The sequence below is a fragment of the Ambystoma mexicanum genome, chromosome 1q, assembly GCF_040938575.1.
Source record: "Ambystoma mexicanum isolate Mex_15411 chromosome 1q, UKY_AmexF1_1, whole genome shotgun sequence".
NCBI classification, from domain to species: domain Eukaryota; kingdom Metazoa; phylum Chordata; class Amphibia; order Caudata; family Ambystomatidae; genus Ambystoma; species Ambystoma mexicanum.
Window position 1 is genome coordinate 19,539,172 of NC_090922.1, and position 22,194 is coordinate 19,561,365.

The window sequence follows — 22,194 nt, forward strand, 5'->3', positions numbered from 1 at the left end:
GTTCTTCATGTAGCTTTTCTCCGGGATTCCCTCCCTGCATTAGACTTCTTTTGCGTAATTGTTTCCCAACCCATTGGTCTTTTCATTCAATCCCCCCTGCTCGATGACTCCCCCCGCTCCCCCTCATCTTCCTGTAGACCCAATGTGCTCATACCTTCCTCCACCGTGGTTACTCTTCTCTGTTTCCCTTCCCACGTAAATAGCAGCCCAAATGGGAAGGTCCATTTATAGCGGATTTGCTTTTCTATCAGAGTTTTCACCAGTGGGGCCATTGCTCTCCTTTTTTGTAGGGTTATCAGAGCGAGGTCTTGGTATAATTGGATGTTTTGACAGTTCATTTTAATGTGTTCCAGTTCTCTGGCTCTCCTGAGGATCTGTTCTTTCTGTGGGTAGGATGAGAGAGCCGCTAGGACATCGCGTGGTCTTTCCCCTGGGGCCCCCGATCTTTTTGGACCCACTCTGTGGATTCTGTCGATTCCGATTTCGTCAGCGTCTTGGGACCCCAGAATGTCTCTAAACACCTCCTTTACCGCCTCTTTCAGATCTTTGTCTAGCACTGTTTCCGCCATGTTCTTGATGCGGATGTTGGAGCGTCTAGAGCGGTTCTCCAAGTCCTCACATTGAAGTTCTAAGTTGTGCGTAAGTGCCACCAAGTGTTCTTGCGTTTCGCTAGCTTGTCTCGTGTCTTCTTCTAGTCCCTGCACCGTTTTTTCCACTATGTCCGTTCTTTCTTCTAGGTTGTTAATATCGGTTCTGATGTCTTTAACCACTTGTTTCATTTCGTTTTTCATAGTGGTAAATTGTTCTTGGACTGTGGACATGAATTTATCTTGTAAGTCCATGAACCAAGTTTGCATGTCTTCCCTGGTCAGTGGTTGCAGCTGTTGGGATGGTGACTCTGACTCCCCCATGGGTTCTCCCTGGTTTCTCCCCCTCGGTTGCGATGCTCCCTCAGTTGACCACATTTGCAGAATGTCTGCGCCTTGCTTCGCAGATTGGGATATCTGTTGGATGGGATTCCCCTTTCCTTTTGCTCTTGACATGGTGGCGTGATCCGTTTGGCTGCCTATGGGGCTACCGTGCCTTCTTGTAGCCCTCCGGATGGCCCCTCTCCCGATCCTATCTTCTGGGATGTCTCAGTGAGCGGGGGGGTTCTCGAACCAGGCAGATTCGCAGTCTGCGTGTCCTCTCCTGCCCCCGTCGGGTCTCAATGTCTGTCTATTTTGGGTGGGGGCAGTTCCCCTTACATTAGTGTCCTCCAGTTCTTCGCCCCCTATTTAGCGGGCCTGGGGGGAACCCCGATCCATCTTTTTTTTTTTTTTTCCTGAGTCCCCCCCCCCTTCGGGGCGTAGATCAGCGGGCGGGTGGTTCCCCCCCCCCCCTTGATGGCTCACCTTTCTTCTTCCGCACTGTTTCAGGGCGGCCCCCGCTTCTCCTCACCTGCGGTCCGCCCTGTGCGCGCTGCTCTCTCCCTGCGTTGCGGCTCCTCCCCGGTGCCGCTGCTGTCGCTGTGTTTCCTTCCCCTGCGGCGCTCCTCGGCAGCGGCTTTTCCCTCCCGGCTGTGTGGTCCTCTATGGCGGTGGAGCGTCTCCTTAGGCACCGATGGGGGAGGGGCCGATCTGCTCTCTCCACGGGCCGTGCCCGCGTTCGTCCGCGGCGCCGATTCCCCGTTGGGAGGGGGTTGCGGGGGGGCGTCTAGCGGTCGGGGTGGGATCGACGGTCGGTCACGGCTTCGATCGTGCTGTGTTTGGCGGCCCGGGCGGAGCGCGGATTAGCTGCGACTCCTCACCCCGGCGGCCATCTTGGAATCCCGCCAGCCCACCTTTTAACATCTAAGACTCGAACTGGGGGATACCACGTCTGTTTAAAGTTTTCTTCTCTTGTCCTGGTGTACTGCTCTCCCCCGAAAAGTGCATGAAACAACCATAAATCATCAATGCAGTTATAGAGCAAGTACTTTGAACCAAAAAACAGACAGACACAATAACTCACAACCACGCACTCTTAGAAGATAAATCAGCTCTTTACGGCTATTTATTCAAAGCTTACAAGTACATACAAATAACTCATAAAAATAGTAAGGTCATAGATCACAGAAGAAGTACGCTTGAGCAAACTTATCATACGGACTCTTCGTCCAACCTGGAATAACAACATCAGAACAGTCACCGCCAGCGGTAACGTTGTTCTTCTTGAACAAACTACTCATTATCGCAAGCAAAGCAAAATCTTGTTGACCCTATATATTTTCTTCTCCACACTGCAATCACTCCCACAGGCACTCAAACAGTTGCCAAAAAGACAACAAAAATTTTCAAAAATCTTCACTTACACGACAACCAAATCTTATCTACGTTTCAACAGATTCTTGAATGCACGGAACAACTCATCACGTACATCTTGTTCGTGACGCCAAAAATGTACTGCTCTCCTCCGAAAAGTGCATGAAACAGCCATAAATCATCAATGCAGTGATGGAGCAAGTACTTTGAACCAAAAAACAGACAGACACAATAACTCACAACCACACACTCTTAGAAGATAAATCAGCTCTTTACGGCTATTTATTCAAAGCTTACAAGTACATAGAAATAACTCATAAAAATAGTAAGGTCATAGATCACAGAAGAAGTAAAGAAGTCAAAAGGAAATACATCACCATGAGCGTAATAGAAGTCCTCATCTCGTCCAGAAGTAGCTGGAAGACCCCGGGAACAGCCAGGCCGAGAGTACCACAGCTCACAGGAAGGCCAGACGTAAGCGTCCTTCTCTGGCTAAAGTCTCACCTGACCCCCTCCGGGTTTACGCATATATACACACTCCACAATGGGGAGTTAATTCTCGAACATTCTGGAAATTGCACCTGCGCAGTTGAGGAACAGCCGTCGGTTGCCAGCTGGGTCAATCGAGAGCTCCCCTCAAGGAACGCAGGGCCTCCCTGCTCTAAAAACACGCTCCACGGAGAGCAGTAGCAAGCCATAACAACGTTAGCTTTCCCAGCAGCAATGGCCTTGACCGCATAACAGGTTCGGAAAAGCATGTTTGTCTCAGCACTGTGAATCTAAGACTTCAGCAAAATGTGTGCAGCCTTTCACTGCAGTGTGAAGTAAATATCCAACATGGCTCCGAGCGCTCCCAGAATGCATTGCGTGTCCGCGCCATTTTGAACCAAGCATGAATCAAGCATAACAATTACACCCTTTGGATATTTATCTTCCATAGCCAGGTTCCAGGGCACTGGAACAGGTCTCTGAAACCTACGAAAGATTAAAACTAAATTGGGAACACATTGAAGGCAACAACAACAAGCAATGATAATAGACAGTATAATAAAAATGCAAGTGAAAATATGACGTAGTGTACCCCCAATATCAGGTATCCATGAAAATAACCAATCCCACCAGTTTCTGTTACGATCTTGAGACACTTGAGAAATGAGATCCCTCAAACCTCGAATATGACTTTCAATGGATCGTGAGTGGTCACTTAAATTGAAACAACACATACCTTCAAAGGCATTACACCCTAAATTATGTTTCAGCAATAGATGATCAACAGCAGCTTTGTTCTGCAAAATTGCTTTTCTAATAACTTGACTATCAAGGAGTAATTCTTCTAAAGCCTCCGAAGTATGATTAAGACTTTTAACTACTAAACACGCTAATTTCATCAAAGATTTGTAACCTCCAGCAGCTAAACCCTAAACACCTACTAATGAAAGGGTTAATGCTAAAACCTCAGCTTCTGATAGCAAATGTACATGTTAATCACAGTCAGAAGATAGCCCTACAGATTCAAAGGTTGACCTTTTACCTCGCGTTATCGCTGAGTGTAAAGGAAACATCATTAGTCCTAATCGAGTCAAAGCACATGGACCTCCAGAAATGTTAGCTGTAACATAAGTATATGTAATGTTACCACATGAAAAGAGCCATCCTGTTGGAAGTTTCACATGATTCAAATGACTAGCAGTTATCACTGTATGATTGCAAGACATAGTGTTATTTACACTGGCGCATTTGCGTGACATTCGAGAACAGTCTCCTCTCGAACGTAGTATGATTGTACTGATTGGTCAACTCTATTTGTCTGCATTTACCAATTTCTTGTGCCTTGCACGTCATAATATAACACGCATCACCTTGGGTTATGTTGTACGTAATCACACGTGTCAAATTTCTCCATTTTCTGTCAGTTTCTTGGCAGAACCGACAATATCCATAAACTGAAAAAGGTTGTCTAATGTCTGAGTCTTGAACTAAAGAATCATTATTTGTGACGCCGAAAATATGCTTTAAAACCGAATAGGCGTCGGCACCGCTACTAAACATGTAGTCAATAAAGCTTCAGCATTGGGCACATCAGTAAGACAAAAGTGTGATATATTCAGTACTTGCTGTGCCAGATATATCCACATATTCTCTTCTTGGGTGATAATAGGAGAGTGTTTCCTCCGTCCTACAAAGGGCTCCTGCACAACTGGCATCAAGGTTGTTTTCACTTGCTCCTGATGTTTGTCTCATTTTACGGATCCATGTCTTCGGTCTGGCGGGCTTGTCGGCACTAGCATAGGGCTGCTTGGGGACAACATTATTCATCACTATCAGTATCCCCTTGATCACTGGCACAGATGTGACATTTGTCGCTGGTAACAGAAGATCGTCTAATTCGCCCAAATGGAGTCCATTTAGTGCCACAGTTACACCAACCAGACCCAGGATCTACAAAGCAAACCCAGAAAAGAGATATCAGTGTTGCACATCACTCTCTTAGGTAACATTCGTCTGCGGGTACATATTGCCATTTCTTTCTACCAGGCTCCATTACTAAAACCACTTGATCTTTGCCTGATGCAAGGACGTCTGCTGGCACTGGTGGGCCACTTGGCTTTTCCACCCACACTTTTGCACCCGGTACCATACTGTCTGAAGAGCCAAAACCGCGATCCCCACGAGTAGTTAACACTGTAGGAGGCTCCCCTTTCTTAATCATGGACAATTTAATGGGAATGATAATCAATTGGGCCACTCGATCACCCTTGTGTATTGATAACAACTGATCCCCACTATTCATTAGGATGACTTTAATCTCGCCTTATGCTCTGGGGCAATCTGTACTCCAATTCCTGTTTCAATGACAACTATTCCTCTTGGATCTAGTCTGATTTCTTCATTAGAATGCAAGTCTACCCCTGCTGACTCTGGAGTTACTCGATAGGGAGCTAAAGAACCTGGCGTAATTTCCCAGTATAACAATGTTTCTCTAACTGAATTGGGTTGAACCTGTAAATTAGGAGTCATTAATCGCATCAAAGGAGTTTCATGTTCATACACAGGCCTATTGTTCAACACTTGTACAGCATCAAACACACCAGCCTGCCAAACTGCCGTCTCCAGATTTGCGCAACTGTCCCTTCAGTAACCCATTCATTTGTTCAATTAGCCCTGCTGCAGCTGAATGGTAGGGGATGTGGTAAATCCACTCACTGCTCTTTTCCTGACAAAATTCTTGGATCAATTTGCCTTTGAAATGTGACCCATTGTCACTTTGAATCTGCAAAGGCACTCCATAATGTAATATGATCTGATCTAACAACCTGATGGTGTTCAATTGGGTTTCACGTTTGCACAGCAAAACCATCAAATATCCCCGAGTATGCATCTACAATAGTGCATGCATACTGACAACCTCTGCTGTTTGGCATAGGACCGATATAATCAATCGGCCAAATTTGACCTGGTAATTTTCCTCTTCTCAATGTGCCTCGAACAATCTGAGGTATAGGTCTATGCAATTGGTTTTGGCACAAGGGACACTGTAAAATAATTGTTTTCACTATTTCTAACGGAAGACTGATGCCTCGAGCTTGTGCCCACCTGATAGTAGACTTTTCTCCAAGGTGCCCACATTTCTGATGGGCCCATTTGGCCAAACCCTCCATATCGTCTTCCCGAGCCTCTGCATCCATTGTCGCAATCTTGGTGTGTTCGTCTGCAACAAAATTAAACCAACGTTCTAATGAATCTGTGGCACAATGTGCGTCCACATGATATACAGTGACTTCACTTTGTAACATTTCTGCAATATCTTGCCACAGTTCCTTTCCCCACAACTCTTTTGAATGAATCTTCCATCCATTCTTTTGCCAAGTCGGCAACCACACTGCCAATCCATTCGCGACGGACCATGAATCTGTGTACGCATGACATTGACCAGGGGTCTCTTGTTTCAACGCTTGGTAAACTGCGTAAAGTTCTGCGAACTGACAGCTCTTTCCTTTCCCTGTCGTTGTCAACATCTTTTTTGTTTTGGGATTGTACGACACTGCTTTCCAGTACCGCGCAGTTACCACATATCGAGCTGAACCATCCGTGAACCAAGCATGCTCTGTTTGTTCCACGGTCAATTCACTGTAAGGGACTCCCCATTTCACGGTAGACTCACGTTTTTCAGGCACCTCCGGTGGTATGTAATCTGACGGCGGTATGTTGGCTACTTGCTCATGTAATTTTGCCACTCCACCCTTTCCTGATTTGGCTCTGTCTTGAATATGCCATTTCCACTTAATTATGCTGGCTTCTTCAGCATGTCCTATACGATGCGTTTTAGGAGAGCTCAGTACCCACTGCATGATTGGTATTTCAGGTCTCAAGAATACATCATGACCCAAGGTCATCTGCTCGGATCAACAAGAGCCCAATAACATGCCAGCAATTGCTTCTCAAACGGAGTATATGAGTTACCAGCGTCGGGCAATTTACGACTCCAAAACCCTAATGGCACACGTTTTCTGTATTGTTTCTGCCACACACTCCAGTTAGCATAATTGTCTTGCACACACACATTTAATTCCACTTCGCCTTCCTTCAAGGGCCATAAATCAAGCACCTACTGCACCGTGTCTTTCGCCATCTCAAAGGCTTTCTGCTGCTCTTCCCCCCCACTGAAACTCACATTTCTTTCGTGTCACTTTGTAGATGGGGGCCAATATCTGCCCTAAATGCGGAATGTGCTGTCTCCAAAAGCCAAACAGTCCTATAAACTGCTGAGCTTGCTTTTTGCTCTTTGGAGTGGTGAATTCAAGTATTTTCTGCCGAGCTTTTGGCACCATTTCTCGATGCCCATGATGCCACTGAATCCCTAAGAATATCACTGTTTCAGCTGGACCTTGAATTTTACTCCGATTAATCTCCCACCTTTCCTTTTTCAATCCTTCTATAATGACAGCTAGCTGACTTTGCACACTGTGCTCATCCTTTCCCTGGATCAAAATATCATCAGTGTAATGAGAGATTTGTATGTCAGGTTTACACGGTATCTTGTCTAAGTGCTCTGCCACCAGCCGGTGAAAAATAGTCGGACTGTGCATGTACCCCATGGGTAGTCTCGTGAAAGTGTACTGACGTCCACCCCACGAAAATGCAAACTGTTCATGACGCTCGTCAGCAATTGGCATGGAGAAAAATGCATTAGCTAAATTGATCACTGCATACCAAGTCCCCTCAAACATTTGGAGATTTTCAATCAAAGTCATAGCATCTGGGATTGCGGGCACTAAGGGAGGAGTGTGTTTATTTAACTCCCTGTAATCCACCGTCATCCTCCACGACCCATCTCCCTTTTTAATCGGCCAGAGCGGATTGTTCTATGAGATGGTAATAGGGCGTAATACAACCACCTCCACGTACTCGTTGATGGTGTCTGAAATTTCCTTGTGCCCCCCAGGAATGCAGTATTGTTTCATGGCTACCCGCTTGGTTGCCACTGGCACTTGCAATGGGGGCATCTTCAATTTGCCTACAGTAATGGGTGTACAAATTAATGCACTCACCCCAAACTGGTACGTTTTACCGCTAAGTCCCAAGGTTAGCCCTTCCAAAATATCAAAGCCAATTATATACTCTGGTATCGGGACAATCAACACTTGCTATTTCTGCCTCTTTAAATTGCCTATTTTCATCTCCACTAGCGTTTGCACTGCGGGGGTCTCCTTTCCCCCTAAACCTGTAATCGTAAACTGTTTGCCTTTAAATCGTGTCGGATTACCATGAATCAAAGAGGCCTCTGCCCCGGTGTCTATCAATGCTCGCACCCCTTGTGTGTTTCCTGGCCCCCAAAAATTCTTAACATCAACATGAGGCTGCCTGTCCACTTTTATGTTTTATGCGGGCAGACGCTGCCGGAGCTTGGCCGAAGCTCTAGTCAAACTTCAAATGAGTGTGACTCGTCTCCGCCTCTAGCATCGCCCTCACCACCTTTCTCAAATCCGCATATGTTGGCTGGTACGGGGAAGGTGTCCTCCTAGATCCTTCGTCTTGTTCTTCCGCAGGGGGAGCAGAAGGTGAGGTATCCCCCTGCGGCGTGGTGACTACTTGTTTCTTGACCTGTTTGTAGCGCTCTTTGGCTGCAAGTCCTCGTTTTTTGTATAATTCATACATTACTCTGGTTTCAATGCCATCAATTTCTTCATGTGGCACACCATCTTTTAACAAAGCCAAAAACATATCTTTTCGGGACACTCGGGAGTCTCTACTATCTTGCTGCCTGCCTTCGGTTCTTCTCTCACTACGCCCCTCTCTCTCCCGTGGCTTGTTATCGCTCTTATCCCACTATCCCAAATCTGCAAGTTGCCGAATGGCATCTGCTACCTCATCAGTAGCCTTGCACGTCATGCCTACGAGCAAAGTCATAATGACACTTTTGTATGCGGGTGGCGCATTTCTAATCACCATTTTTCGCGTTGAAACTGAGAGCGGCAAGGCTCCCATGTGATCAAGAGCGTCTATGTGAATCACCTCTTTCATAGCATGCTCTGTGACATTTTGAATTGCTTCTCTCAACTTATACCACTTCGTTTCTTCACTGGGCCAATCTGTGGTAATAGGGTATTTACGGTTACATGCTTGGGCTATTGGGTGCAACAAAGACACCTGTGTATCTTGACCATTAGCGTCAGGGGGCGGTCTTGCTCTTAAGACCTCCTGTACATTGGTGTCAATTGACAGGGGTAAAAAACGCGGTGAATCAGTAGAATCTACCAACAACCCTGCAGCACCCCCATCTAGTAATCTCACCATCCATGTCAATAAAGCTTCCCCTGATTTTTGCCTCAAACGGGTAATAGTTTCCCCAACCTCCTGTTGTGTGTAATCTTCAAAAGTGCTTAAATCCACCATACCACCGCCAGGATTCTGCGTGTGTGGTCCAGCTCGCCGCCTTCTAACAGGCTTCGCCGCCACTGTTTTCTGTTTCACCTCTGGTTTGGGGTCCGACTCCTCTGCGGAACTACTTTCTAGATTGGTTGAATCAAAAATATCACCATCCCACTTGTCCGGATCCCAGTCTACACCAGCCGTAGCGATTACAGTTGCCACCTTTCTTTTGTTGACCCCTCCCCGTCTTTTCCTATACTTATATCGAGCTACTCTGACTGCTGCCCTCTCGGCCACCGCCTGATATGTGTCGGGCTTATCTTTAAACAATTTCATTTGAATCTGCTGCATTAACGCAGTCTGCCGTTCTGCAGTTAGTTCTCTCTCTAATCGCAAAGTCTCATTTTTCATGTCCACTTGCCTCTGATGTATTTTCCTATAAGCATGCAAAAGAACCCAACCTCGCCTACCTAATGCCGCACATTCTTTACCACGTTCTACTGGAACTTGTTGCAAGCATGCAATTACATCAGTCGGATCGGCATCTCCCAATCCTTGATCCCAAGTTTCACTTAAACCGGCACCACATGCCCACGCTTGAGCAAACTTATCATACGGACTCTTCGTCCAACCTGGAATAACAACATCAGAACAGTCACCGCCAGCGGTAACGTTGTTCTTCTTGAACAAACTACTCATTATCGCAAGCGAAGCAAAATCTTGTTGAACCTATATATTTTCTTCTCCACACTGCAATCACTCCCACAGGCACTCAAACAGTTGCCAAAAAGACAACAAAAATTTTCAGAAAACTTCACTTACACAACAAGCAAATCTTATCTACGTTTCAACAGATTCTTGAATGCACGGAACAACTCATCACGTACATCTTGTTCGTGACGCCAAAAATGTACTGCTCTCCCCCGAAAAGTGCATGAAACAGCCATAAATCATCAATGCAGAGATGGAGCAAGTACTTTGAACCAAAAAACAGACAGACACAATAACTCACAACCACACACTCTTAGAAGATAAATCAGCTCTTTACGGCTATTTATTCAAAGCTTACAAGTACATAGAAATAACTCATAAAAATAGTAAGGTCATAGATCACAGAAGAAGTAAAGAAGTCAAAAGGAAATACATCACTGTGAGCGTAATAGATGTCCTCATCTCGTCCAGAAGCGGCTGGAAGACCCTGGGAACAGCCAGGCCGAGAGTACCACAGCTCACAGGAAGGCCAGACATAAGCGTCCTTCTCTGGCTGAAGTCTCACCTGACCCCCTCCGGGTTTCCGCATATATGCACACTCCACAATGGGGAGTTAATTCTCAAACATTCTGGAAATTGCACCTGCGCAGTTGAGGAACAGCCGTCGGTTGCCAGCTGGGTCAATCGAGAGCTCCCCTCAAGGAACGCAGGGCCTCCCTGCTCTAAAAACACGCTCCATGGAGAACAGTAGCAAGCCATAACGTTAGCTTTCCCAGCAGAATTGGCCTTGACCGCATAACAGGTTTAGAAAAGCATGTCTGTCTCAGCACTGTGAATCTAACACTTCAGTAAAATGTGTGCAGCCTTTCACTGCGGTGTGAAGTAAATATCCAACATGGCTCTGAACGCTCCCAGAATGCATTGCGCGTCCACGCCATTTGAACCAAGCATAAATCAACCATAACACCTGTTTACCTGTAGGCCCAGGTATCTAAAAGGGAACCTTGTGACCCTTGGATCTCCCCTATGTCCCCTGTCCCCCTGAAACATGTTAAAATGAAGCATGTTGACTTCTCCCAGCGTACTCTTAGTCTGCTAATGTCTCTGAACCTTTTCAGGATTTCAATGGCCTTAAGTACATTCTCTGTGGGATGGCTTAAGTATAAAAGTATATCTGTAAAGGGATATCTTGTCCTTGTATCAGTCAGTCCACCTAAAAACTGTGAAGGCCCCCTGGTTCTTTATCCACGATGCTAACTGCTCTATCATGAGTGGAAAGAGAAGGGCAATGGGGGGCAACCCTGCTTTGTTCTCCTTTACAGTTTGAAGGGATGAGAAAGCCTTCCATTCACCTGCACTCACGCAGTAGGAAATGCATATAGTAATAAAACCCAATTTATGAACTGGGGACCGGAGCCCATTAACTCTTGCACTCTCTGATTGTATGCACTTGATTGTATCAAATGCCTTGTAGGAGTCTGGTAATGGAATTACATTTGACCTACGCGGTAGCCCGTCGACCATTGTCATGGCTGTGAACAGGCTCTGCAGGTTTTGTCTTGTGGACCATCCAGGCATAAGCCCATTCTTATCCGGATGAATATGATTGGGAAGAATTCCCAACCATCTGTTGGCCAGGATTTTCGCCCCAGACCTTGACCTCAGTTTAGAAAGGTAATTGACCTGTAGGCCTTGCAACTGTCTTTAAGCTTGCCCTTTCTATGGATAACCGTAATAGTGGTTTCCCTTTGATTCTGGGCTAGTATCCCTTTTCACCTACATTCCAAAAACATATTTAACAGGTGTACACTCACTTTATCCTCCAGGAGTTTCCAGAGTTAGCCAGGAGTCAGATCTGGTGACTTGCCAGACTCCCAATTGTTGGATAACCCTGTTCCACCTCTGCCTGCGAGATTTAGAATTCCCTGCCCTCCCTCTGCGCCTCTGTCAATGAACTGAAAGGTAGCCTCCTGAGAGTTGCCCCCCCCATCAAGGTAATTTCTCCCCCTGCGTCTTGCATATAGCCTTACATAGAACCTCTTGCAAGTTCCCAATATCTCGTCTTTGTTCTCGATTACCTTGACACATCTGCCCCCTTCCTCCTCCCGTGCCAGCCACTGTTCCCCTACCCCTACTCATCCAGGCCAAATGCCTAGCTTCTTCCAGTCACCAGTTCCTCACCTTATCCTGGGCCCTCTGCAAATTCTACGAAATCTGATTAGGAGACTCGTCCAACATTAGGCCCCCATTTCCACAACAGGTGCCTTTTGCTCCTTCAGGTCCTTAATCCTTTCTTTCTCCCTTTTCCATAGAATTCCGATTGCCTTCCCCCTCACAACCGTTTTGTAGGCCTCCCATGGAATGTCTGCCAACTCGTCTGAGTCTGTTTTCCCTGAAATAATCCTCTGTAGTCTGACCAAACTGGTCAGACACTGTTTGGGCCTGCAAATGAAAGGCATTAATTCTCAAAATCGCTTCAGCTCTTTTTACCTAGCTCATTCCACAATGAACGGGGAATGCTCTGAGATGCCCCTCGCAGAGTAACCTGCTCCTCTAACTCTGTGAATGTTACTCTTAGACATGAAGACCCAGTCGATGCGGGATAGTGACCCATGCGCCCCAGAATGGAACGAAAATCCCATTGGCATCTGGGTTTAGGATCCTCCACACGTCAACAATGTCCAGAGATGCTGCCCATTTTTTCAACTTAGTTCCCCTGGGTCCCCTCTGTCTTGTCTTGCTTGTTCTGTCCAGCTCGATGTACACTGTTAAGTCCCCCCTCCTTAATCAAGAAATTCCACACAGCTTCTATTAGTCGCTGGTGGACTTGCATACACAATTAAAAGTGCAACTATCTTGCTGCCTATATTTCAAAAAAGGTAGCAGGCACTTTCTCCAGAAAGAACATGGCATGATAACCTGTTCTGAAATGAGAGTTTGCAGCACACGCTTTTTGTTCACTGTACCTTTCACAGATGGGAAATATCCATTTGCATATCGGTCTTTTTCCTGCCCACATGGGCAGTCCAGCACCGAAATGCCATGCCTGGTTGGAGAGGAGCGCCTGCTACCTTATTTGAAATATTTGCAAGGAACTTGGGGCTGGTCACCTTGAGTTACCTGGGGGCAACCAGACATGGACTCCCGGCTCAGTGAGGCACAGCTTCACCTCACTGATGAGGCCCAACAAGGCTGAAACACGTGTATGGGGTTGCTGTTGGTACTCGTGTTCAGAGAGGAATTGCCATAGCATTTCGGTGCTAGACTCCCCATGTGGGCGGGACAAAGACTGATGTGCAAATGGATATTTCCCATCTGTGAAAGGTACAGTGAGCAATAAGCGTGTACTGCAAACTCACATCTCATAACAGGTTATCATGCCATGTTCTTGTAAAGACTGGAGGGGGGTGTCTGTACTTCCGCTCGCTATATGGTAGAGGAGAGGCACAGAGGACCCCAGCCAAGTTTCTCTATTATTGGTAACGTAGTTGAGCAATCAAGGCCTAGCTTCTCAGGAGGTGATGCAGGCTGGTTCTTAAGTACAGTGTAGTCCCGAACCCCCACAAAGGAATGTCCACACACTGTATTACTGAAAACAGTCTTTATATAATTCATATTCAAAGGTATATACACAATCACAATAACGCACTTTGTACTCGGAAATCAACAATGTTTAATATATACAATTCTAAAGTGGTACCACCAATGTTATCGAATCTCATTAAAGTGCATCATCTGTACGGTTAAAATGTCACACAGATCAATAACGCAGAAACCAGCAATAGAGATAGGAAGGAAAGCAAGATGGTTGATACGGTAGGCAGAATACTGGCCCCTACCACTAGGTGCAGTTCTGTGTGGAGATCCCCCCCCCCACCTGGGCAACCTGTAAAATAAAGATATATAGCACAAGCCCAGTCCATATATTGTTCAATACCCTTATTTCCTCCTATTAAGGTTTTACCCCCCCCAATGTACCTGGTAGAGTAGAGTTCTTCAAAGACACGTCGAAGGATCCTTCTTGAGTGACTCCCTTTAAAGCAGGAGCCACGGATCGTCGAGAGGCGTCGAAGATGGTGAACTTGGCGTCGACGGCGGCGATGAGAAGTTCAAGGGTGCCGAGACCCCGATGTCGATCCAGGTGGTGCTGGTCAGCGACATCCTGCGAGGATGATGTGTGCGGGGCACCTCGGCGATGGATTGTTCAGGACCGCAAAGAGTTTCAGAAGAACTGTGGCCCAACAAGGGCGTCGAGTCGTTGAAGCCTTTGTGGTCTTCAGGTGGCGGGAAACCCACCAGCGGATTCTCCTCGGCGCGTTCGTCGTCCTCGACTTTCTCCGGCGGGACAAAGCGGTCGATGTTGCGGGCAAGGTAGTCCTTGGATTCAAGTGTTCTTAGGCAAAGGAGTGGGCGGCTCCAGTCGTCGGCGGCACGGCGTCAAGTGATCCCCACGGCTGGGCAACACAACTTCGACGGGCCTCCAGCGGTTACACAAACCTGCAAACCCTGGTCGACGGCAATAGACTTCAACAGCGGCGAAGTCCGGGTGCTTTGCTTCGTTCTCCTCAGCGGTCCCGTCTCGGGTTGGCAGCCTTTCGAGGGTCTGACTTCCAGGGAGCTTCGGCAAAGGTTAGCGGTCCCTCAGAGCACGGGAAGAGGGCGCCTTACCAGGTCCTCTCTCAGATCAGTCCTTGACGAGTTCGGCAGCTTTCAGATCAGGTTGAAGCAAATGCAACAGCAAGTCTTCGTCTTCCAGCTGGGCGTCGAGGATCAGCAGTTCCAGTTACTCTTCAAGTGTAGACACAGCTTCTTAACAATTTCCAGTGGTGAGAGGTCCCCAGATATACTATCTTGTCTCTCATCCACACTGCTGGGTCACTCTCAGCAGCCAATCATACAGAAGGGCATTCATGCAGTCAGTCAGCCAATCAGGCACACAGTGCATTCAGGCCATCCTCCCTCTCAGACACTCACAACAAGGAATGTGCATTGGGACAAGTACCCAGCCATTCAATGCCAGTTTTGGGCAGGGCTGTCTCAGTCTTTGTTTCTCATACCAGAAACCAGACCGCCACAACAAGAAGTGCATATTGGTCACACACTCCATTCACCCAGGTCCCACCCATAGGGCGTACCCACAACATACAGTCACTGGGAAGGCTCCAGTCAGTCTGGACTTCACAACAACACCATATATGGAACTTCCACCCAACAGCCAGTCAGGGGGAAGGGACAGAGTCAGGGCTTCCCGGGACTTTGGGGAAACAAGTTAATGGGTAATAGGTAATAGAAAGCAAGAGGCCACAGGGGCCATCTTGTTTTACATCCGGAATCAACTGATTCCAATGGCAGGGCCTGGGTATCCCAAAATGGAGGATACTCAGCGCACCTGTCACATTCAGCATGGAGCTTCCACCAGCCCATACCCTGCTCTGCGGGCCACCCACAGGTGCCCAAAAACATACACTGGGGGATAGGGTTGTACCCCCACTCATGGGTGCCATAAGGGTATCCCACGGGTCTGTTCACCAAACCAAAAGAGAGAGAGCTGCACCGCCAGGAGTCCCACATGAAATCCTGCATGGAAAATATGACAGAACACACGATAAAAAGGCAGTAAAGGATAAGGATACAGAGGCCCTGTCCCTCCGATGCATTTCCAGCATCACAGTTCTTTCTGGAGAGGAGCGCCTGCTACCTTTTTTGAAATATCTTGCTTCCTAGCCTGCCTGCAAGGCAAATGCATCTCTCTGTATCCACCATAAGGGACTTGGTTTCCCAAGGGATGGTCTTACCATAATGGACACCCTGCTGGAGCCATTCGCAAAGCCTGCGTGGAATACCTCAAGCCATTCGCAAAGCCTGCGTGGAATACCTCATTGTACATCCCTACCCAAAAAGTGTCAGACCCCATTAAATGGGTTTCTTGTAACCGCATCACCTCCAGTCTGTCTTTTCAGGAATTGAGATATAGCTTCCCTTTTTATTGTATCCATAGGCCGTTTAAATTCCAGGTCATGCATTTAATCTTCATATCCCCCATCACCCCCTTCTTTTTTGCATCCCAATGGGGTCTACTCTCCCCTTCCCCATCTGGCTGCAGCTACATCCCAAACCCCCATGTGAAACCCCAAACTTACCACCCAAAGTGATCCTCCCCAAGTCACACTCCCCCTGCCCTCCTCCCCTCACTTTCTACTCACAGAAGAATCTGCCACCCCCTAAAATAGAACCTCATTCCCCTGCCCCTCAAATCCAAACCGCCCTGAACAGTGAAAGCAACTGGAAGTGAATTAACTAAACTCAGAGCAAATAAGCAACAAGAGACAGTAGAACTAGCTAGGCTTGTTTAAGCCCTCAACAACTATAATGCTTCAAATGGGTAACTCCCCTCAATCTATCACTTGATCATAATGTGAAGCATGCATCTTCCATGAATCCTTACTCCAAGGGGAGGGAATGTCTAAATGCCTCTTGTACGAACCAGAGTATACCCCCTTTCGTTTCTCCCTCATCACCCAGCCATCAAGTTCCCAGTGCTTGATTTCCAGGTCTAGAGTGCCATCCTCTGCCACCCTCTTTAGCTGGTGTCCCCATTGGAGTTCACACCTCCATCCTCCGCCTGTGACTCTTCTGTGATTCGGTCCATGGTGCTCATCCAGTTGCCTCCAGTTTCCTGCTAGATAATGCCAAGGAAGGAACTGTACATCGAGTTTGCAGCCACATTGTTATACAAAGTCATTTTTACATAGCAAGAAAACTATTCCTTTCACTATTGGGGCAGTCCTCCCCAGAAGTTGAGGCAACTCATTTATGGGCCAGTAGTATGTTGATCACTATGGTGGATACATTTACATTGTTCTTTCTCACTTTTACTCTGGCCCCCACAGCCACCCCACTTCTCCCCCAAGTTTTCCCCCATAACTCCATCACTCTTTTCCTCTCTTCCATTTGCCCTTCTCTCCGACACTCTGCCCCTTTCTGCCCACCGCTACGCTTGGTGAAACAAAACATATCTGAAGTACAGATTTATTGGTCGCCAAACATGTATGCTTTTTGTAGAAAAGTGTTTTATTTTTTTTTTAATTGGCGTTTTACGATGGAACATACTATTCATCCTTCTATATTGTAACTCTACTTATAAAATGTTTGATATTTCTTGTGTTATTGCAACAGGCCAAGTTCCTCCCAAACAGTGGTGACTCTACGCTAGCCATGTGTGCACGAGACGGGCAGGTACGGATTGCTGAACTGTCTGCTACACAATGTTGCAAAAATACAAAGAGAGTGGCACAGCACAAGGGAGCATGTCACAAGGTCAGTAATGCATTGAGACTAATGTAATTATCTTCATTTTCTATTTATTTGCTTTTCAGAATTTTGAGAACATTGGAAATTAAAATGTCTGATCTAATTTCACATCTTGGAGATGTTGTATGGCAGATTGATAGCCACAAAACAAATATTCATGTATTTTGCCTTGTCAACAGCCATCACCAATGTGATCAAGGTAAAATGTAATGAATGTGCTTACTCTTTGCAGTATTACCTTCAGGATTGGATGTCTGTTTTGGAAAATAACATTTGTGTGACAATTCTTTAAGGGACTAGTGGGGGTGACTGTCCCGCACACACTATTAATGCTCCTTAGAAAGCATCATTCTCCCAAGCTGTTTATTTCTGAAAATAATACATCAAACAATAATTAACATAAAAACACAAAATCAGTACATAGTACAGATTATCAACATTAATCAAATGCAATAAATAAAATAAATAACACGCCCAAACCCTTGGTTATCATGGCGTAGGTTAAATACATCTTGTATATCTTGGTCAGTTACATCTTGGGCATCTTAAGCAGTTACAGACATCTTAGGCATTTTGCGCAGTTACATGGGTATGAGAAAGAAAGGTGGGTTCCACAAAAAAATGCGAGGTTGAGGCATGTTAGAGGTCATGCAGACTCAGAAGAGATACTGGGTTGGGCTTGCACTGTTAGTATTAAACAGCCAGGTTTTTAGTAGTTTCTTAAACTTGCTGAAGGAAGCTTCGTTACTAAGGTGAGCGGGAAGTGAGTTCCAGATACAAGGAGCTGCTTTGGGGAAGCTGGGGAAGCTAGCGTTGCCTGCTCTGGTAGTTGTGAATGCTGGGATGTAGAGGTGTGTGTTGGCGCTGTATCGGAGTGTTCTGGCCGTGGTTTTGCGAGAAATGCTTTGGCTGAGGTAGATGGGGGAGTTGTCTGAGATGAATTTATGGGTGATGGTAAGAGTTATGTGCAGAATTCTTTTTTTTTGAAAATTTGGTTTTATTGGAGTTTTACAATTATGACATAATTCAAAAAAGAATGCAAACATTGGTATATATCAAAGTGAGGTCACAACTTCCCCCCCACCTCCCACACCCGCCCCCCCCCATCCCATCCCATGCCATGGTTAATGGTCGATAACAACAACAGGGTCCAGCACGTCATCTGAAGATGCAATGCGAGCATAGGGTTGCTTCCGAAAGAAAGACGGTGCTCAAAAAACAAGGTCCAACATATAAAAGTCACATTTCCAGTAACAATCGATCTCTTCCCACTCCAAGGGGGTCGCCCCGATAGTATTATTCCCATCGAGAGGACCGTCTGAGCCGATTACTTATGCCTCAGGCTATTTTCCCATATTTATCAAAAAATGGCAGCTATAGGGCCTCGATGTTAGATTTGGATTCATCGATCAGGTGGGTAAGATACTCCATATCATAGATTGCCCGTGTTTTCGCTACCCACTCCCCAGGAGGTCGCCGTGATTTCCATGTTTGGGCCCAGCAGCATCTAGCCGCGACTAGCATGACCTGCAACATATGGTCATGTTTCACCTTGGGGCCACCATCAACCTCAATGCCGAACAACACCAGCCAGGGGGACAGGGTTCTCACCATTCCGTCCACTCCTCTTATCCATGACAGGACCTCACTCCAGTAGGTCTGTGCCACCTGGCACTTCCACCACATATGAACATAATCCCCCTTTTCAACGTGGCATTTCCAGCAGTGGGGGTTTCTCATTCTGGCTATCCTCTGTGGGGGGTAGTGCCATCTGTGTATCAACTTCAGGGCCTGGTGGCGGTATTGGGGTGCAGTTTTGGAACGGTGTGTCTCCCTACAAATCTTGGTCCATCTTTTTTCCCTTATGGGGGTGCCTAAGTCCTTCCCCCATTGTACTTGGGGAAGATGGGGGTCCCGTGGGGTAGAGAACAACAAAAAGCTATAAAGCCGCGATATCACCCCCTTGGTACCTTTGTGTGTTATGAGGAATTTCTCAAAATCGGTTGGGTCCCGCCTGAGTATCCCCCCCATCTGCTCTCGGTAAGGGCACCCTTAAGCTGTAGGTATCTAAAGGGGGAGAGGTTAGGGAGGCCCAGGGCATCCTTCAGGTCACCTAGAGATATAAACACCCCATCCACCCAAAGCTGTCCGGCCCTACAAAGACCCACCTAGTACCATTGCTGGAACACTGATTCGTTGATCCCTTCCCAAAGTGGCAGAGTTCAGATGCAGCTCAAAGGTGAGGGACACGTCGTGAGCCATCTCGGGTAACCCCCTTCCTTCCAAATAGACCACAGCACTCCCAACACTGGTTGTTTTAGAACCCTTCTCGGAAAAGATGTCTTGGGGACCCATAGCCACTCGTCCAATGTGACCGGCGAGAAGAGTGTGTTATCCAGTGTTACCCATTGTTTCTTTGGGCCAGTCGTCAGATGATCAACAAGGACGCGCAATTGTGACGCCTTATAATGAGTGTTTAAATCTGGGAAATTAACTCCACCCTCATCCTTGGGTCTAGTGAGAGTGTCATAAGCAATACTGTGGGATTTACTGGCCCATAGATAGCGGAGAAGAGCCCGCTTGATCTCTAGGAGAAATGAGTTCGGTATCTGGGTTGGCAGCATTTGAAACAGATATAAGAATTTGGGGAGGATTACCGTTTTGATGGAGTTGAGGCGAGCCATCCATGAGAGGCCGGATTTTAATCAGCGTCCAGGTGGTGTTTGATTGACCTTCATAGGGGCGGGTAGTTTACCTTAAGGAGATCTTCTAGGTGTGATGGAATTCGGATCCCCAGGTGAGAGAGTCCCTCTGTTTGTTTACAAAATGGGAGGTTGTCGATGTATTGCCCCTCGGTCTCGTTGAGCTGGCCTGCCGGGAAAGCCACTGATTTATCTACGTTGACCTTATAGCCTGCCAGGGAACCATATCGCTCCACACTATTCAACAACTCTGGGACTGATTGGGATGGTTTAGAGAGGTACAGGAGGACATCGTCAGCAAACAGGGTATTTTGTAGTCAGTTCCCCCTATTTTAACACACTGGATCTGATCATTAGTCCTGATTGCTATGGCCCAGGGTTCCATCACCAGGGCATATATGAGGGGAGACAGTGGGCATCCCTGTCTTGTGCCTCTCTCTAGAGGAAAGGACTCCGACTCTCCTCTATTGACCACCACTTTGGCGGAAGGGCGGGAGTAAAGGGCCGTCATCCATCCCCGCCACCAGGGTCCCATCCCCAAGGGCGACAGAACCCCCTCCATGAAGGCCCACTCACCCTGTCAAAAGCCTTCTCCGCGTCTAGAGACAAGAGAAGAGCACCGTCGGATTTCACTCCATTTGAGCTCAGTATGTGTAGGGTTTTGCGCATGCTGTCTGCTCCTTGTCTATTTACTACAAAGCCTACCTGATCGGAATGGATCAGTCGGGGGAGACACCTTTCTAGACGTGTCGCCAGGCTCCTGGTGAAGATCTTGGCATCTGTGTTGAGAAGCGAGATGGGCCTGTATGAGCCACACTCCGCTGGGTCTCTGCCCGGCTTAGGGATAACTGTGATTATGGTCTGCAGGAATGTCGGTGGAATGGTTTCTAAGGTTTTGATTTGGTTAAATAATTTGGTCAGTGGTTGGGTTAGTTCGGACTGAAATTGTTTATAGAAATCCGCTGTGTACCCATCTTCTCCCAGGGTCTTGCCTATTTTAAGCTTTTTGATGGCCTCTTCCACCTCCTCCACTGTTATCTCCTTGTCTAGTGGCCCCCTCTCTAGGTCTGTGAGCTTGGGTAGGGGGTAGTCTTCAAGATATTTTCGAATTTCATCCAGTGATTCACCCTCTTGTTTAGTGTAAAGGGCCTTATAGAAGGCCGGAAATGATTCGGCTATGTGTTCAGCTTTTATCTGGGCGTTACCCGCCCCGTCCTTGACCTTTTCTATGTGTCTGCCCACCCTGTTTCCCCTCAGCCTATGTGCCAGAAGGGTTCCAACCCTGTCGCCCCTCTCATAGTATCTCTGCTTCGTGTATCTAATTTTTTTTAACTACCTCTCCAATCAGGATTGTATGCAGAGCTTGTCTCTTCTCTCTCATTTCACTCAGGAGGTTTTCGCTGTCTGTTTCCCTTGGTGAGCTGTGCCCTCATGGCCCGCAGGTCTTCCCAGATTCTGGATTCTATCAAGGCCCTCTCTCGCTTCTTGCTTGAACCCTCTGCGATGAGGAGACCCCTGAAGGTGGCCTTCGCTGTCTCCCAAACTGTAACCATTGGGACTTCTCCTGTGTTGTTTGATAAGAAGAAGGCTTCTATTTCGTTCTTAAGGAATTCCCTAAACACCTGGTCCCTCATGAGGGTGTCGTTACAGCGCCACCTATGTGATTTTACGGTGGCTTGCAGCCGCCATTCCATAACGAGGAGTTCATGATCCGACCAGGTCACAGATTCAACCGTGGGGTTTCCAACCTCTCCCCCGCCCTCCTCCGACACCAGCAGCAGATCAATTCTGCTATGTTTGGTGGGGAGGGGAGAAGAAAGTGTAACCCCCAGGGGTTTTCCAGCATTTGCGCTACACGTCAACCCAGTAGTACTCTTGTAGGAGTTCCCTCAGGGCGAGATTATCTTTTGTGGGGGCTTTTGGTCCCGTCCCTTTGGCCGACCACCAGTCAAGATGGGGGTCTGTAATGAGATTAAAGTCTCCGCCCAGGATTGTGGCTCCCTCGGCCCACCTGTCTATGACCCCAAGAACCTTGTGGATAAACTTGACTTGGCCGGCGTTGGGCGCGTACAGGGTGGCTAATGTGACTTGTGTGCCCTGGGCTGACCCCTTGATCGCAAGAAATCTACCTCCAAAGCCCCTTTTCGTCTCTACATCAGCAGCGATTTACCCAAGAGGATATCCACTCCCTCCTTCTTTGAGGATTTGTGCGAGGCCCAAAAGTTTCTACCTATCTCCTTTCCTTTGATCGTTGATTCGGCCCCCCTTCTATAGTGGGTTTCTTGTAGGAAGAGGGCCAGTAATTTCTGTTTGTTCAA

At 47.2% G+C, this 22,194-nt stretch overlaps 1 protein-coding gene across 4 annotated transcripts in view; it reads left to right on the forward strand.

The window, feature by feature from the left end:
- Nucleotides 1-22,194, forward strand: part of DCAF8 (DDB1 and CUL4 associated factor 8) — a 1,562,653-nt gene that overhangs the window by 418,832 nt on the left and 1,121,627 nt on the right. For all 4 annotated transcript variants that reach the window (XM_069635433.1, XM_069635432.1, XM_069635430.1 and 1 more), the window contains exon 4: nt 17,040-17,180. In XM_069635433.1, the coding sequence (XP_069491534.1) occupies nt 17,040-17,180 (141 nt within the window). The remainder of the gene's footprint in view (nt 1-17,039; nt 17,181-22,194) is intronic.